At 42.1% G+C, this 19220-nt stretch overlaps 2 protein-coding genes across 2 annotated transcripts; both read left to right on the forward strand.

The window, feature by feature from the left end:
• Nucleotides 1-916: 916 nt before the first annotated feature.
• Nucleotides 917-2541, forward strand: LOC129098739 (transmembrane protein 100). Its single transcript, XM_054607832.1, has 2 exons — nt 917-988; nt 1110-2541. The coding sequence occupies exon 2, from the start codon at nt 1190-1192 to the stop codon at nt 1571-1573; it is 384 nt and encodes a 127-aa protein (XP_054463807.1). The 5' UTR covers nt 917-988; nt 1110-1189; the 3' UTR covers nt 1574-2541.
• Nucleotides 2542-7949: 5408 nt separating this feature from the next.
• On the forward strand, nt 7950-19003 carry ccnf (cyclin F). Its single transcript, XM_054607686.1, has 17 exons — nt 7950-8169; nt 8908-9059; nt 9166-9272; nt 9381-9448; nt 9589-9785; nt 10280-10333; nt 10724-10828; nt 11055-11132; nt 11715-11869; nt 12543-12707; nt 12952-13075; nt 13758-13938; nt 14112-14199; nt 15541-15640; nt 15769-15902; nt 17482-17660; nt 18011-19003. The coding sequence occupies exons 1-17, from the start codon at nt 8157-8159 to the stop codon at nt 18439-18441; spliced, it is 2331 nt and encodes a 776-aa protein (XP_054463661.1). The 5' UTR covers nt 7950-8156; the 3' UTR covers nt 18442-19003.
• Nucleotides 19004-19220: the final 217 nt, after the last annotated feature.

Below are 19220 nucleotides of genomic sequence, written 5' to 3' on the forward strand. Positions count from 1 at the left end.
ATTCAGCAACAAACTGCAATAATCAATATAAAGTTCACAGTTAATTTAAAAATACCATGGAAGGAAAAAAATGATTTTACAAATCCATTATTGCCTAAAGCAATAAAAACACAGACCTTCAGCTGTGTACACTCCAAACATAGCTTTTCAGATGTGGAGGAGTGAAATACGCTAGTTTCGGAGAAGAGAACTGTCTGGATTGATTTTCTTTTCATGGAAGACAGAGATGCAGGGGGATTAACTACTGCTAGGTTGCCTTCCACGTAGGACTGGCACCAGCAGTGTGTGTGGGTGGGAAAGCAGTGGGGGCTGCCCGTGTATTTCTGCCATGTGTGGCCATGTTCATTATCAATACACTCAAATTATAGAGGCATTGTGTTTTTGTTTTTGATGTCCTGTAAATCAGTGTCTTCAGGTGTCTGCATGAACATAAACGGAGGAGTGTGTGGGTGGTCATAGGATTTCTGTTTGCTGTTGCTGCAGTGGAAACATCATCACTATAAAACTGTCATGTGGAGGTGGCTGTGTTTGCACATTTGTGCTGCTGTGGTGCGAGGTGAGACCTAAAAAGTAACTTTCCAATCTGAGATGATGAGGGATTCCACTTACTCCTCTGATTTCCAATCAGGGCTGAGCTTCTGTATTCATCAGGGGAGGCCTTTGTACTGCAGGAAAGGGAAAAAAAGACTGCAATTTAGACTCAGTGATGAGAAGACGAAGAAAAGAGGGAACAGTTAACTCTTCTCCCCTCCCCCTTCCTGTGCATCGTCAACCCCTTTTCTCCCTGCTTCAATGTTTGACGTCACACAAAAGGAGACCAATCAGACCACTCAGACTTCCCTGTTTTTCTTCCCTAGCTCCTCCCCTTTCCATGGTGCCATATATATCCCCCGCCACTACATTCAGTAGAGTGTACAATGTGCTGCCAGAGAGCGGGCAGGCTGAGTACAGAGAAACAGCAAGAGGAGGAGGGAGAGAAGGGGAAAGTGTGAGTGGATTTCAGCGCTGACTTAAAAGCCTTTGTCTTCAGTCATTTCTCCGATGTGACAGAAAGCTCCCTTTCCTTTCTCTTTCTTTGTGCCTCTCTCTACTTCTTTCTGCCTCTCCAGGCCAGAGCTGACTGCAAACGTGATCCAAGAGGCCCACGCTGCAGCCTGGCTTCAGGATTCCAACAGCTCACAGCATCAGAATGGGCTGTACGACAGGCCATCTGGCTTGCCAACCCCAGACCAACACAGGGCAGGAGAGTCAGTCCCTGGAGGCTGGCGGGGCCAAAGTCCCTGATGTGCTGTCCTCTCTGGAGCGTCTATCCCAAGCCACTGGTGGCATGGAGAAGTCCTGGTACCGCTGCATCTTTCCATTTGGGATCATCTCTCTGGTGATCGGTGTGGCAGGAACCGGGGTGACCTACACCTATAATGACCTGCCTCAGACTAAAGTGGTGTCAGTGGTGCTGCTTGTCATGGGTCTTTTTCTGTTGCTGACCGCCACCGCCTGTTGGACTGTCCACAAGAAGAAAAGAAGGAAAAAGAAAGAGGGAGGCTCCTTCACCTCTGAGCAGTGTCCCCTGTGAGGCACATGGGGAAAGCAGTGGTAGGAACTTGGAAGCAGAGACAAACCCAGTGCTGGGAGCTCAAGGGGGTGGTTGAATGTGCCGCCACTTCACCTCCTCCCACCGCCCAATTCCCCTCTATTCTTTATCACAGAGTTTGGCTCAGCTCATACCGGAGAGAACTTGAGCTGAGAAATCATAGAGAGTGGAAGGACAGATAGGCAGGACACTTGAGTATCTGTTTAGTCTGTAAAGTTTGGACCATTTTGGATTGACAAGGAGGGAACACCAGTGGCTCACACACTCTTTTATCATCAGACGGCAGGTGTCCAGTGTCAAAACAACCTCAGAGGAGACACACACAAATATGCATCGCACACTACATGCATATTTACACGCACCAATACATGGCAGTCCTCGCTCACATATGCACTAGCAGTCACAGTGGGAGCTTGCGCAGACACCCAACACGCTATGCAGAGCTGCTGCCGGAGTCAATGCTGGCGTCACTAGGCACGTCAGTCACAGCATTCCTCTTGCCAGGACAGGTGACTCTCCAAGAGGCCAGAAGTGGGCCAAAGACGGCAACCTGATACCCGGGCCGAAAGAGCAGCGCACCCGCGTCAGTGGCCAGCGTCATTCACTCGTCCTGTGACACCGCAGCAATGTGTTTGGAGCTTTTTTTACGCAACGGGAGAGTGGAACTTGAGTCCAGCAGGATCTTAGTGGCATCTGTGTGGACGATGAGCCGGAGAGGGCAGAGGACCTGCTGGGGGAGTGAGAGCTCTTTGTGTGTGCTCAAATAACGATTCTGGTGAACTGAAAGTCTGTGGGACCTTGGACTTCACTAATGAGAAACTGAAACATTTTGCACATGTAGCCATGTCCACGCCAAGCGAGAGGAACTTCTAGTGAAGCACCATGCTCTGAAAGGCCTTTTGTAGCTTCAGCTTCACATTACAAAGCAGTGGGGCACTGACTCTCTGACTGACTGCGCACATTTACGCCCGGCCTAGTGTCTTCATGGGGCACCTCAACCCCACACAGGGCAGGCCAGGATTACTGAAGGACACCACCCGAGGGGACATGCCACTGTAGGGACACTTTGACTGATCCTGCTCCCCTCGGGGCCCCTCCCTCTTGGTGCCTTGAGCAAGCACTCATGGAAAAAGGCTCTGTCGCATTCCGCCGTTTCCATCTGAACCCCTGAGAATTTACCCCCCTGTTCTTCTCTCTCTCTCTCTCTCTCTCTCTCTCTCTCTCTCTCTCTCTCTCTCTCTCTCTTTACCCAAACAGGACTCTCCTCATTCATCCCACATGCCTTCCTCCATCCTAAATCCCCAGTTTCTGACTTGATCCCCTCATTTCCCCCACTGTTATATAGCCCAGGAGGAAGTGTATACAGCCTTTTGACATTCATATTAAGTCACACACACACTTAAATTTGAGGCTCACAGTCAACTGACATTTGTGTTTATCACTCCTTGCCAAAGAAAAAGGGATACTTTTGCTCTCATAGTGGAAAGTATTGAAAATATGGTATAAGGCTGGTGTCTAGTGGATGCTGATTAATGTTTGTGCTCTGGGGTTTCCCTTTCATATACTTTTTCTGAAGGAAAGAAAGAGTGAATGTAGCTGCGCTCAACCCCACAGCTGTGAATAGGTGCTTTCTGTTGGTGTGTGGTCTCACAGGATGAGACACACTGTGACATTTTAGTCTTGTCTTAAATATTCATATTCTAGTCACTGAATGTAAAATGGGATGGAAAAACACAAATCACTGTCGTACAAAAGCGCAAAACACATAATGTTTAAAAACTGAAAGGAGTCAAGCCCCTTTTGTCTCCATGTGAAGGGCCGCGTAATAGCACTCCTTTACCCTTGAGAACTGCTATTGATCAGTGTTTCATCGATTCTGGCTACCAGATTTGTGATGCTTGTTGCTGAGTGAAATGTGTCTATGCATCCAGAGGTAGCAGTTAACACACAAAGCCAAAGACCGTCCTGGAAGGCCAGCTTCTTCAACATGCAATGTTGTGCATCAGTGCTCTCTCACACATTTCTCTGCAGCTCAGTGTGCATTTAAATGTTCTGTTGCATACTGATTGTCAGCCAAACTCTGTTAGACTAGGAGAAGGAAGGAAAGAAGAGAGGGATTAGGAGGTAATGGAAGACAAACGCAGAGCTGGGGAGCTCTCCCTGAGTTTAGATTTGGATCAGTCATCCTGACCAGAGCAGTGGAAATGCCACGTTAATCATTGTGTAGTAAGTCTTCTCTGAACCTATATGTATACTGACAAAAAACATGATGAGTAAGTTCTTTTTAAGCTCAGTGCAGTGTAGTACATTGTGATTGCATACTTGTACTTGCTGATTTTCAAGCTGTATTGTGACAGTGAGTTGACACTAAATATATTGATGACAGGTGACCAGAATTTGTTTAATAGAGATGTGACGTGATTTCCCTTCTGCCTTTTTGAAACACTAAAGGGAAAATCTACCTCTCTGTGCTACGGGGGAAATACCTCCCTCACCCAGTAGACAGCCATGCTGTCTGCCAACGCTGTTTGTCACTCCGGCGAGTGACAAGAAATATGTCTGTTTGTGTGCCCTCTACTATTTGGTGCTGTATATATATGACAATTTTATATTTCTACTGTATATTTCTACTTATATGTACATTTTATTTGTTGTATTAAATAAATGTTACCTGAATACATTGGTCTGTGAGGTTCTAATTTGTTGCCTGAATTTAAAATGTCCCTAAGTATTTATTAAATGTATAACTTTGTATTAAACGTGTTTTCTTTGGTAGATTATTCAGAAGGCGATAAGCTCTATCACTACCGATCTAGTGAGGAGACAATGAACTTACACTGTTTTTACTCTATTAAGAACATTGTGCACATTTGATTATAATTTTCACCTCACTTAACTGTACATAGAACATAAAAAAAATAATAATCTTAAATTGACGATACAACCGCAGCCTCCCCATTGCATGGAAGTTTGATGCTGTATATAGACGCATTGCCATGTGCTGCCAGCTTGAATGACTTGGTCAGATACCCAGAGACATGTGTGATCCTTTGGTTGTTAGGAAAACAGGCGGGCAAGTATTGAGCAGAATAATTGACACCCCCTACTGGCAAAATAATAACACAGGCAAACTACCCTCACATTGACAAACCTATTATGTGTGTTAGTATCGTACAGGCCGGTGCTAGTGAGACCAGTTTAGTTCACCAGGAGTTTATTTTGTATTTCATGAAGTAAGAACACATTTGATCATTCCGTGGTAACTGTGCTGGGAAATGTCTGTGGGTGTGGAGGGAGCAAGTGTTTAGGTCTGGATACAGGGTGGGGAGGCCAACGGGGGCAAAGAGCAGATGAGGTGGAAATGGTCAGTTGGACTGCTGGGGTCAGCGCAGATTACAGGAAACCAGATGGGAGCAACTCATCCGCCTCTCAATCTCCAGAATTTGGCTTCAAACCTAAGCATTCAGTGCTTTTTGGCTTTTATCATAGTTTGAATTATACAAAGCTGAGATCAGTTTAAAATGCAAAGCCAAAAAAACAAGCAGCACGAAGTGACATATCAAAGTCTGGATTAGATTCCACACCGGGGCCTGATGACTCCATTTATGTTTTATTCAAATTCCTGATCAACAGCATCTGTGCAAAATTGTGTCTTATTGAATTAGTCATTGCCTGCTGGTGTTTCCAGATGATTCTTCTGATACATTTAAACCCTGCTGAGATATTGTGACAGCTGTTTTGGAGACAGGTGTGGATGGAAATCACACTGGCCAGACATTCTAATTAAATCACAGACAAAAAAAAGTAATTAAATTGCACTCTTAGTGTAGATATTGTAATATAAACCAATGTGATGAGAAGCTATCGGATTTAATCATTCAGATACTTGAGATAACGGGAAGACTGTCAAACGCACTGAACACTGATTATGTTTTAATTATTTCTGGATGAGGATGAATATGAGACATTGCCAAACAGACAAAAAGATATTACAAAGTTGTTTTCTATCCCCCATGAATCATCCTACTCCCCATCTTCTCTTTATCTCCTCTCTTTATCTATCGCAAAGGTCAGTCAACAAATGTCTGTCGTTCAGATGACAAAAGCTTTCTTCAAAATGTGTTCTGCTCTGTATTTTCATTAATTGATACCTTGCTGCATTTGGACAGCTCTAAGGTGTGAAACCATCGCTCTCCCATCTAACTCTCAGATCAAACCCAATTACTTCCTGGGAGAGGCAGCAGCTTTATATCGACATATTTTCAAAGAAATTATGCAATAAATAATGATTGCTTAGGGAACAAAATTGTAGGCTAGGACCCACTGTTTTGTGAGCGCATTGTGCATGGTTTTATTGCTATAATTGTTTTCAATTTAGGCTGAAAGCACCAACCGATCGCTATTCCCTAGCCATTACTGGTCACTTTGTTTTTACTGAGAAAATGGTTGGGGTTTCTATGGAAACAGTCACTGCATCCAATTGACAATGTCACAGCCTCTGCCCCGTCTGAGGTCACTAAGCTACAAGATAATTTGATCATACAACACTTCCAGTAAATGCAACAAGAATTACATGCTTCAATGAATACAGACACAGATGGCAGAAATGTATTTTCTTTATTCACTATCACCTAAACGCTATAGTTCACATTTATAGACGATAGATACAGATTGAACACAAATTTGGCCTGCCCTATTGGTATTATTATAGGCAATGAAATACATATAAAAATATTGTTCATTTGAAAAATACGAAAACATTTTCTTCTACTCTTTTCTAAGAAAACCTTTCGGTGATAGAGGTAATGTTGAACAAAAGCTATTAAAAGTGATGATGAGATTGGGTGAGCTGCAGATCAATCGTGAGCCTGAAAGGTACAGATGATTACTACTGATAGTGTACTCTGCTCCTTTATTACCCTCTTTAAAAGACCAGCAATGAAGAGGACTCCAATCAGCCAAGGTCTATTTATTCCCAACGGGGATCCAACACAATGGTCTTAATCACCCTGTCATTCCTGCAATTTCCTCTAAAGCATCTGCGTCAAAGGCCAAACCAATCTGTGGCTTTTTTAAAACATGTCTGCTCTGTCAAATACTGAATAATTGACACATTTTAAGTTTGTGTGTGAGATTTGCAAAAGGGCATGGCAACTAACAATATGATTTCTTATTGAATTTCATCAGAAGGAACACATCAATAATCTAGTTTGCTCCACCAATGTTTTCATTATTTATAACCTCATTTATAACCTTTGACTCACACACACTTTTGCTGTGGATTTCTCTTGATTAACCCTACCAACATCACAGCGATTGAATATGAGCTTCCCGACTCGTATTCTGTGCCACAGTTTGCATATGCTTATGTGCATTTGGCATAATGTGCAATGTTGATGTCTGTCCTCATTAAGACTTCTAGTTTTGTCTGACAAGAGAAATTTGACAGCAGTCATTCATTTTTTTATCAGTCCCATCCAGGGCAATAGCTACAACTGAGGTGACAGTGATCAAGCCCTCTGTAATATTTTGGGGAATTTGGATTTCTTTAAGACTAAATATCTTAAAAAATGGACTAAAAATTGATTCACAAGCATAACAGTGGCTTTTTTCAAACAACATTCTGACCATAATGTTGGGAGATTCAAATGCAATTTACAGAAATGATCATCAAACAGCTTAATGAATAAAGAAAATGTTAAATATTTTTATTTTTTACAACATGTTTGTTTATCAGTTTAGCCAAATCAGTCAAAAATCCAATAATGCTCACCTAAAGAGCAATCTTTCTTTAACTTTTTCATCTAACATTTGCTATATTCCACCGTACCCAGGGGAGACACAGGACAGAGCAGTTGTTAGAATAAATGTGGTATGAGGACCCGGTGTTCAAAGCACTCTCTCTGCTTGTTGTGGGAATAGTTACGCTATTGCCATAATATAAAGTCATCTCGGATCTGTGCGAGACTGTCCCTTTAAACAGGGTACCTTTAAACTGCATTTCCTGTTGAACTACATTTCCCACAATCTACGGTAAATAGAGGCTCTATATACGGTCTTCATATTCAGGTCAACCAATCATATACACACACTGGCGAGCGCGTAGTTCGAAATGGCGTCACGTTGTCCAATGATCTTGGGATATTTTACAGTTTATAAAATCTGACCAATCGGTGTTCCCGTTATTGGCGCTGGCCAATCACACGGCTACTATGGGTTAGGTGGGCGTCACCGGGTCTGACCAATCAGATTGAATCTTGCGTTTAAACGGTGAACGCGGGCGGTCCTAGAGTAGCTTTGGGGGCGGGACCAACAAGTGAAGACGCGTGCTTGAATTTGAATTCAGGCAAGAGCTAACAACTTGTTCAGATATTAGCCAACTACTACAACACAACAGAGGCAGCGAGCGGTGTTGTAACACTGTATAGCTTATTTTCTGTTTTAAATATTCTGTAAATTTGTTTGTAAAAGAATAGCTAGTCTCGCCGTCACGTTTAAATCGCTTCTCAGTGCTGTAACATTAGCTACAGGAATCGCTGTTTGGGGAGAGATCAACTCACTTGAAATGAAAGCGGGCGGTAAGTAATTTAACTTAACTTAAACTAGCTTATACTACCAGAAACATGTGCATGACTTAATGTAAGGCGTGTGTGGTCATTCAAAAACAATAATCCATCTATTGCTAAATTAGTCGTAACCTCACGTTAGATGCATTTGCAGCACGGGAGGGAAAATTTGGGCGCTCACTTGGTTTGACTTTTCCTCAGCCAGATGCTCAGCTCGCCCATTTTTAGATGGCTGATCACGCTTACAACACTTTTTTTTAAATATATATGATGTTGTAAGCTTGTTATGATACTTTTATAGTTAATACTCTTTCTATGGATTTAAACATTTTGGGTTGGACTAGACCACCTGGAGATCTGCCTTACGTTAGGCTTTTTGAATGTGGAGCCATAACCCTCACCCCTTAGTGTGTCTGACTATCAGATAGCATGTTATATACTGGCCTGCTTTAGATTAAGTGCAAATATTTATCTGACATTAATGTGAGAATTAGTTTGTGGGCCTTGCACTGAGATGTAAAATGCTGTGTGTGTGTGTGTGTGTGTGTGTGTGTGTGTGTGTGTGTGTGTGTGTGTGTGTGTGTGTGTGTGTGTGTGTGTGTGTGTGTGTGTGTGTGTGTGTGTGTGTGTGTGTACTATATTACTTCTTGCACCCAATATGAGAGCCATGCCAAAGTATGGCACACTTGTTATTAAAGTGTCTAACGTGTCTAACGTGTCTAACTTTTAACTCCCCCTTTCTGTCTTTAGTTCACTGCCGTTGTTCAAAATGCTACACTGTCCCGGCTCGGAAGCGGGTGCGTAAGCGAACTCCAGCCCTCACATTGCTGTCTCTGCCTGAGGAGGTCCTCCTCTGTGTCCTCCAGTGCCTCTCTGCCGAGGACCTGCTGTCGGTCCGAGCGGTGAGTAAACACACTGTACACACTGTAACACTACTACCAAACCTCTAGCATCTATGTGCCATGTCATCCCAGATTTGTGATGGACTAATTCTCTTGACCTCTACAGACTCACTCCCAGCTGCGGGACATTGTTGACAACCACTCCAGTGTTTGGGCCAGGGTCAGTTTCAGGGACACGTGGCCATCCCCCAAAACCTTATGGCTATTTGAGAGGTACAGTCAATTCTGTCAAATACCAAAAAAAAAGCCCAGATCCTGAAAAACAGATCTATTTGTTTTCTTCCGCATGAGTTTTTACCTGAAACATCTATCTTCTTTCAGAGCTGCTGACAAGGGGAATTTTGAAGCCTCTGTGAAGCTAGGGATTGCTTATTTGTACAATGAAGGACGTAAGTTAAGCACTACACAACTATCTTATAAGAGCATCCTGGTTAAATTATTCCAAATGAAACTGTGGGACTTTAAACCCTCTTGATGATTTCTACAAGTGATTACAGCTCCTCACTTATGCCTCGTTTCTCTCCACCAGCGTTGTTAAGTGATGAGGGGCGAGCTGATGTATGTGGTCGCAAGGCCTCCCACTTCTTCAGCCTGGCAGAGAGCCTGCGCTCCCCCACAACGGATCCCTTCATCTGGGTGTTCATTCGTCCACCGTGGTCGCCCACCGGCAGCTGCTGCAAGGCCGTTGTGTTTGACCGTCTGAAGGCTGAGTGTGACCAAAACGCTGTAGGTTTTGCTATTCCCGTTTTAAAGGACATACAAATGTGCCCTTTTTTTTTTTTTTTTTTTTAACCAACATTTATGGATAATTAAGCTGCATTCATTTTAGCCTGTGTCAACCATTGATAAGCACTAATAAGGTTCCCTTTCTGTTCATTAATGCAATTATGAAGTCAAGGGTAGTGACAATAAGGTCAATGGTAATGCATTTGCAAAATCAGTCACATTACTGCTTTCCTCCCACTATTAAAGTTGTTTTCAGCTTGAATGCTTTCCTCATGAAACCACCCAAATACGGCTCTAAACAAGGCTGATCTTTTATTGCTCAGTGGAGAGGATGCCATGGTTTAAATAAACAGAAAAATGTGCATTGCATTCATGACTGCATGGATAATTTCAATGGGGAAAAGCATTGAGCACATATGCAGAGTATTTGTGAGGTAGATAAATCAAATTATATAAATTAAGTGTTCATCAATTTATTTCCCCCCTGTCCACAGGAGAAGAGAGGACCCTTGTTGCACTGTTTGGCCAGAGTTTTGCAGCTGTTTGAAGTAAGTGAGACTGAATCTGACTGTTTGGGTGTGGTGAGCCAAGTTTCTATTGGCCTCCAATCAAGGTGTCACAGGGGGCTGTTCGACTTATTAACGGCACAGATGGGACAGTTGTTGTTTTTCTTCTTCTTCTTTCGTATCACACCACTGTTTCAACCGTCCATGTTGATTGTTCTTACTTGCAGCCCTGGTGTTTCTTTGTTCTTTAATAGTATGAAAAATTACTTCACATCACTTCTATTGAACTCTGGTTGGTTTTTCAGGATCATGACACACAAGCATTTATGTGCTGACGAGACAATGTTGGACCGCTTTGTTAGCATCTAAGAACAAAACACTTTGTTTAGTAAGATCTTTAACTCACATCTGGAACTGTGTTACCTTTTCCAGGGCGATGAAAGACGCTCAGATGCCATACCTATGTTGAAGGAGTCATCCCAGGCTGGCTGTCTACAGAGCTCCTACCTGTTATGGGAGCACAACCGGAAAGACGCTGTGAGTGTGAATCTCTATTTAGTTTTCTAATCAGAGTTATACTTGGAAACATTGACCTTTTATTTATTAAGGCTGCTGTATAGTTTGTCCATGTCAAACTGGAACAATGGCATATTTGATTTCATTGTAGAGGTCAAACATGCATTCAACTGATTAAAAGACTAACAACATAAGACTGCTTTTATTGTTTTTAGCAAGTATATATATTTTTTTTCTTTTATTTCAGATGGCAGATCCAGGCAGGTACCTCCAGTGTATCCGAACCCTCAGGGACTATGCTGGCAAAGGATGCTGGGAGGCACAGGTGTGTATGTGATTTGAAAACGGAAAATTCCATTATATTGATGCAGCAGTTGATCCAATGTGGTCTGGTGCTTTTCAGTCTTGTGTTGGCCTTCTTTGTCTTAATTTCCCCTCGGTGGTTCACTGGAATGATGCAAAAGACAGTGATGTGTTTTGGCTTTTGACATCTTTTCATTTGTCGTGTTTTGGCTTTTGACATCTTTTCATTTGTCGTGTTTTGGCTTTTGACATCTTTTCATTTGTCGTGTTTTGGCTTTTGACATCTTTTCATTTGTCATGTTTTTGTTTCATTTCTCTTTCCCATTTCTCTATTTGTCCAGAGTTTGTAGTTCTTATTGAAACACATCTGGCAGTGTCAAGAGGGCTTGACTGTTAATGACTTAACGTTTTTGTTCATCGTCTTTTCAAAGCTTTGCCAAAGCTGCACAATCAAATCAAATTTGACTCATCCGAATCACAAGCTCTGCAATCACAGCAGCAAACTACTGCAGTAATCAACATTATTGTTTATAGTGTGATCAAATTCAACAAGCTGTCAAGCCATTCTGAAACATTTGTTAACCAAATACTTTTCTTTCCTCAGCTCTCCCTGGCTAAAGTGTGCAGCGGTGGGAATCCGCTGGGTCTGGAGTCAAAGGCCTGCTCTGACTTGGTGGCTCAGCTCTTCGGTTCCTCTAACTCGGCATCACGACACTGCGCTCAGGGCGTCCTGAGACAAGGCATCAAGGACACCATGAGGTAGACAGAAAAATCCACTCCACCATGATATTACTGATATTATCTTAACTGTCTAGACAATTGAATATTCCTGTTAGTCATTGCTATGACTCACTGTGTTTTGATCATCTTGGCTTTCTTTAATGATGTTACTAAAGAGTAGATGAAACTGAAAACCTGCAAGTGCTTTCTCAGAAAATAGAGTAAAACCTTCTCCCTGCAAGGCACACAGCCTTCAGGGAGATTTCAAGTCGTGATTCAGCCGTTATGGCAAAAAAAATTTTGATTGCAAAATGTCTGCTAGTTTAGAGCCTTCACGGGCCAGTCTACCAGTGAAGATATATAGATCCATTATGACCCATTTTGTATAAAAGGAATGTGCACACCTTGCATAAAAATAAATAAATGGTAGACAGGCCTAATAGCCTGGAAGAAAAAAAAATCCCAAAAAACCTTGCGCCATATTTGCACTGCAGGTGTAGCCAGTAAAAACATACTTTCTGTGGCACATCCACGAACAGTCGGCTTAAGTTTTGTCTTCAATGGTCTGGGTGTAAGACATGAAGGTTAAAGACTTACATCTTTTGCCTCTTTTTACACTGTAATACACTTTTTGTATTTTTTTTAAACTCGAAAGTCTATCAATTATCTCTTATGTACGCTATCTTCAATATCTACTTGTCTGCCTGTCCAGGTACATCCTGGTGGACTGGCTTGTGGAGGTGACCACCATGAAGGATTTCTCCAGCCTGACGCTGCATGTGACGGTGGGTTGTGTGGACCGCTACCTGGCTCTGCGCTCTGTCCCCAAGGCTCGCCTCCAGCTATTGGGAATTGCCTGCATGGTAGTTTGTACACGGTGAGAATGCACACATGCCTCTCTTCTGAAACGTTCATATGTTTTACTTTAAATGAAACAGTTGTAACACAGTTTGTTTAGGGATTGTGTAGGGATACCAGAGTATTTTTGGGCTCTTTTGGGAAGTTTGAAATATTTTATAGCTGGTTTTGAGAGTCAAATTTAGTATTTTTGTTTTGAGTAAATACAAATAAGTTATAGATTAAAATATGTTTTTATAGCGTTTGGTTCATTCTGTTTTCAGCTATATCAGTAAAGAAATCCTGACCATACGTGAAGCTGTCTGGCTCACAGACAACACCTACAAATATGAGGATCTGGTTCGAATGATGGGGGAGGTCGTCTCTGTGCTGGAGGGAAGGATCAGGGTGAGTACAACGAATGTCTTTGTTATGTAGACAAAAGATGACCTTGAATAGTTGAGGATTCAATTTCAGGAGCCTGATTCAACTGGAAATCTTCATAGTAGCCAACCAAAGCAATCATATAAGAATGTAGCACTATCAGAGAGCTAGATATCTTTTAAATGAATCTGATTTTAGTGAATTGTTGATAAGTTTCGCTTCCCTGTGGTTTCCTTTCTGTCTGCGGATTGCTGCATTGTGGCAACATTTTTATTAGGACTGAAAGTTGTATTTACAACCACTGAAAGTAAGCAGGCTAAGAGACTTGTCTCTCTGTCTGCCAATCTCCACTTGGTGTCAGTACTACGACAAACACACACACACACACACACACACACACACACACACACACACACACACACACACACACACACACACACACACATTCCACACAACAAACAGGCTGTCTATTATTCTTCATAAAACGAGTATCCCGGCCTATAATTATGTTTTTTTTATACCATAAATACATAAAAATTAAACTGAGTGGTATCAATGGCCCTAAAAACATAATTCGACAATAGGCAAGACTTGAACAATTTGATTCTAATATGTCAATTCTTAGTGCCAATAAAAGATGTTTGAACCAATGGAATGAATTTCAACATTTCAAATGTAAAGAGTGATTTCATGCCCTTCCCCTCAGAGCCCCACACTGCTGGACTACGGTGAGGTGCTGCTGTCTCTGCTCCCTCTGGAGAGGCGGACCACTCACCTATTCAGCTACATCTGCGAGCTGTCGCTGCTCTACTCTGCTCTCGCCACACCGCCACCTTCCAAACTGGCCTGCGCTGCTCTTCTGCTTACACGAGTGCTACATCACTATGGTAATAACACTATCGGATACACACAGCCCGCCTGTTTGACAAGCACTCCGTTTCACCCTTAAAACCCAGACGCGTATTGCAAATATTTTTTTCAAACTCATAGAATTGACAGCCTTGGTTGAGTGTTACATTTATGTCCCCCTGACTAATGTCTACTGTCTCCATCTCTGCAGCTCCAGTCTGGCCCAGCCAGTTGGTCGACTACACAGGCTTTTCCAAGGAAAACCTCGCCTCCCTGTCTGTGCTGCTGTATGTCAAGTGGTACGTGTCTTGTCTCAACTGATGGCCAACCAATTTATTTCTCTCATCCTCCTGCTCTATCACCCAGTCAATCAAGTCCCATTCAGCACATGCAGGTCTTTTCTTTTTGCAGTTCAAGTGATGTTGTGTTATCATGGTGCTGTAAGGACAGCCAGCATAGAAATTGTATCTATTCTTAATAGGCACTTAAAAATACAATAGTCTACACAAAAGCTAATTGCCATTGTTGCCAAGGAAAGCTGTTATGTGACTATTTTGCAAGTGGGATTTTCCTTCACAGCAGAAGAAGGAAGATGATGCTAATGAGCTAGAAGTATTCATAAAACCAAGGAAAAAAACCCTGAAAAGGCATTAAATAAACAATGTGATGTGAGCGTGGATTAACAGGATGGTTCCCAAAACCTTTTCTCCTGTGAGCCTTTAAAGCCACCCAAAGTCAACCAGCAACCCCTCATCAAAGGTTTCATTATATCAAGAGCTGTGAGTGCTTCAAACGAAGGAATCTTTTCCTTCTCAAATGGTTCAATTTGAATATCTTTAAATGGCCTGAAGCGGTAAACCGATCCACAATAAAAGATAAAGGAAAAATGTCCAAAAAATAAACATACTAGAAAAATGATTCACTGTGTCCTTTGCTGAGTTTTGCCACCAGCACTGTTTGATAACCTAAGCCTTAACGAATCCATTGTGGATACAACGTTAAAACAAAATACCCAGACTTTCAACAGGTATTGATAATTAGTTTATTGTATTTAACCGTTAATTTACTCTACATCAGCTTTTCACTGCCTATATTCTAGACAGGTAAACACAAATATGTTTTTACTCTAAGCTATAGAAAATGCCATTAAAAACCTTTCAGTCCATTCTCAGACTGTTACTGTATCTTCATGGTGCTTTCCGACATAGAAAGAGATATGAAAAATTGATTGGTAGTGTGTACACAGTTTTCAGCATGCCCCATTGATTAGATGTTAGATTGTTTGTAATGTCCGGTGACTAATGGCCATTAAAGTATTAAAAGGTAAAAAGTGAAGCTCAGAGAGGGCTGCGGAGTCATAAGCGACAGTAGGACTGTAGAACCGGGGGTGGATGGGGGGGTGGTTGTTTGTCCATCAGTGACTCACCAACTGAGCCACAGAAACGTGCTTCAGGCTGAGTCACTTTGATAGGTGAGCCTCGTATCGACAAACTGTAATTCTCAAATGGACAGCTAACAAGATTTGTCCCCAAGAGTTGATTATAGATATGCAGCAAACAAAGTGGATCAAACTCATTCATTTGTCTTGTCTTTATTTCTCCACCCACCCCCCACCCCACACTCTCTCCGTCTCTCCTCAGTTTCAGTGAAGATGTTCCCAAAGATTACAGGCATGTGTCTCTTACTGGTGTTAAGCAGCGGTTTGAGGATGACGCCTTCCAGCACATCAGCAAAGAAAAGGTAATTTATTTATTTTATTGCTAGTATAGGAACACTACACAAACATTTTTTTTTTTAATTGTGTCACAGCGTGTCTCTACCTGGTTGTCTGAATCTGGTTATTGATATCATTTCATGGCTTCCACAAGGTGATGGATTTTAAAGAGCTGTGTCAGATCTTGGAGATTCCTGAGGTGGAGCCTGATATGGAGCCTCCCAGTCCCACTGGTCAACCAGCAGACCTCCACACCTTCCTCGCCTCTCCATCCAGCACCAACAAGAGGTAAACCAGTGACCAACACACAAATTCCCCATCACAACTCATTAGGCCTCAAGAAACATTTAAATATAGACAAAATACAGTACCAGTCAAACGTTTGGACACACCTTCTCATTCAACTACTTTGAAGAATCTAAAATATAAAACATGTTCTGGTTTGTTGAGCATATGTTTGTTTACCACATAATTCCATATGTGTTCCTTCATAGTTTGGATGACTTCAATATTAATCTACAATGTAGAAAAATAAAATAAAGAAAAACCATTGAATGAGAAAGTGTGTCCAAACTTTTGACTGGTACTGTATATTGATGCGTATATATTGTGCATTACTGTGAACACTTGCTGTGTAGCATAATTCAATATGGACTGCTAGCCCCTAGACATTTTTTATTAAGTAGTCCTGCTGTGAGAAATCTCAAACTTGCTTCGCTTGCATGGCTTTCTAATGGCACTGGGCCATTGGGGCACTGTTACTGTTAATCCCACCAATATGTTCAATAAACTATATTTAGCCACTTTTGATACTTTAGTTTGCACTCTCTCTTTTAACTGTAAGGGCCTGGACTGTGTGGAGAACACAGTATTATTTATTATTAGTTTTCTTGGCTAATATACTGGATTGCTAATAATGCGAAAGTCACATAAGAAATATGCAACACTTTTTTTATATTGGTTTGCTCCTCTTAGTAATCCTTCTGTATTTGATCCAAATTAGATGTAGGTGGCACAATCTTTAAAAAAAACCCCCAAAAAAAAAAACCTGTAATAATTGGCCAAGCAGGAAGTTAAATGTTTTTGCATTCAGTCAATTGATTTACAGAAAATTGTATCAATTGACCGATGGCATGTAAGACGAGTGGAAAAACTTTTTTTAAAGCTACTTTACAACCTCTACTCCATATTTGGATATCCAAAATGTAAGACAGTATTGAGTTTCATATCACAATATCAGTATGATATCTATATATTGCCCAGCCCTACATGACAGTATTGCTATCACCAATATCCCAGATAAAAACATCTCACAATATTTTTATTTGTCTTTATATACTAGGGCTCTCCTTGACCAGAGAACTTCTTCGTCGTCAAGGAATTGATTCTTTGATTTAATTTACACATCGGTAAAAATGAGTGCCTCCACAAAGGCACCACTTAAAAGCTTGTGTTTAGTAGAGATGTGCTCATAAGTCCTCAGCATGAAAGAACCTTTAAAAAAAGACTAATCGACTAAAGAGTTCCTCGTCTACTGAGACCAAAACCAATGATTAGTTGACTAAGAGATGGCAGCCCTATTACATACGGCAGCTCCCAGATTTACAGCACATGTACATGAAATAAACACATCCTTAGTATTTAAGGCACCTGTGTGACAGGACATTGAAAGACACGTGAGGAATTCAGTAACTAACACCAAAATGGCCGGCGCCCCACCTCTCTCCTTGCTCATTTGGCAGTTCTGCTCATTCTGTACCCTCCTGTACTCCGTAACAAACGTCTTGCCCAGTAGGTGTCTTTGTTTGTGCCATCTGTGCGATGCTCCGGTGACTCACTGTAACACACGTGTCCACTTTCTCCCAAGGAGACGAGATGACGCCATGCAGGCCCACAGAGCCGGTTTTGTGGCCACACCCACAGCAGAGCTGTCCAATCAGGAGGAGACGCTGCTGGGCGACATACTGGACTGGAGTCTGGACACTTCCTCTTCCGGCTACGAGGGGGACCAGGAGGAGGAGAGCGAGGGAGAGAGAGACTGCGATTGTGAGTGTTGGAAACAAGAAGGGGAAACGGGCTGGGCACATTTATTCCAGTCTGGCTACTGGCAGAGTCTCAAAGGTGTTTCTCTGCTAAGCATATAAATAAATAATCCATATATATGTATTAAGAGGAAAATAATGCATGAGTCAGCCTCGGTACATTAAGCAGCTCGAGATGATTCAGCAGTTGCAGCGTTCAGCATAATAAACCAGCACATAAATTAGGCCTATTATTCAGGCTTACTGTCATGGACAAATGAGGATGGATGATGGTAGCTGAACGATGTTTTAGGGTCTGTAGTTTGTGTAAAATGATTCATTATTTTAAACTCCGACACTGCTCTTTTTCAACAGCCTCCATGATATCCATCAAACTGCAGTCGGTGACCGATGCAGACGAGAGACTGGAGCACTGCAGAGCCTTGTCCAGCGATGAAGACAGCTCCTCTGAAGCGGAAAGGGAGGTGAGCGAGGATTGCAAAGACGAGGAACCCCTTTCCTTCCCCGCAGACATTCACAGTTCAGGATACTCCTCTGTCCAGAGTGTCAGCCCCTCGTCCACGTGCTCCTCCTCCACCCTCATGCCCTGCACATTCAAAACCTTTACCACTCCCCTGGGCGCAGCCTCCGCCAATGCCCAGCCCGGTTTCCGCCTTTTGGTGCCCATGCAGAGGCCCCGCGGCACCTCCACCAAACAAGTGAAGAGGAAGAACTCAGCTGCTCATAGTGGAGGCGAGGTGGAAGGAGACGAGTTTTCTGTCAATGCGGGGTTTCTGAGCCTATAGACGGTGTTTTTTTATTATCCTCCAGCACTTTTCTTCAGTTCTCGATGCTGTTCCTCACTCCTGTCAGTCTGCACTGAGCCGTCAATTGTCAGAAGATCAAGAGACTTTCAAGTAAGGGAGAACAAATGATTTACCAGGAAACTTGCCTTTCTATTACATTACATTTCAGTTACACGTTTACAGGCATGGTACAATAAAATACCTCCCATAAACCATACGGTCTGCTCTGAAACCACTGGAACACGACTCGACTCTCCTCAGGAACATTTCTGTTGTTTCACAGCCTTCTACAACAACCTATCTCAGATTGCATAAGATAGTTGTCAAAGAAATAAAACCTTGTGGGCTTGTTTTGGAGGGATAAAAGAAGAAAGTGTTCATTGTTAAAATCATATTGTAGTAAAACTTTAACAGCTTTCATGTTAATGTGATTGTTTTGGTTATCATAGTTTCTGTTATGCACTGTCTGGTCAAGACCATCTTGTAGTTGGTGAATGTCATCAATAGATGACTACTGTCCTCTGTTTGATGGAAATGTCTGCATCTGAAGCCTAAAAAAAAAAAAAAAAAAAAATGTGATTGTATGAACTCTTTTTGTTCGGTTTTGTCCTTTTTAGTTCTACGTGTGTTTGCCAAAGGTACTGTTGTGGTGTCCTGCATTTTCAGGGGGCATCTACTCAAATAGAAACTGAGCTGTGAAACGACTCTTTTAGTAGTCTGCGTCTTCTAGAGTGCATACACATCGCTTCTGCAGTTAAGATTTTTGATCAATATTCTTT

The sequence above is a fragment of the Anoplopoma fimbria genome, chromosome 11, assembly GCF_027596085.1.
Source record: "Anoplopoma fimbria isolate UVic2021 breed Golden Eagle Sablefish chromosome 11, Afim_UVic_2022, whole genome shotgun sequence".
In the NCBI taxonomy this organism is placed as follows: Eukaryota; Metazoa; Chordata; class Actinopteri; order Perciformes; family Anoplopomatidae; genus Anoplopoma; species Anoplopoma fimbria.

Coding starts and splice junctions, on each gene's coding strand:
- LOC129098739 (XM_054607832.1), top strand. CDS start 1,190: ATGGGCTGTACGACAGGCCATCTGGCTTGCCAACCCCAGACCAACACA.
- ccnf (XM_054607686.1), top strand. Junction 11,133..11,714: donor AAGGATGCTGGGAGGCACAG/GTGTGTATGTGA, acceptor TTCTTTCCTCAG/CTCTCCCTGGCTAAAGTGTG. Junction 14,200..15,540: donor GTGCTGCTGTATGTCAAGTG/GTACGTGTCTTG, acceptor GTCTCTCCTCAG/TTTCAGTGAAGATGTTCCCA.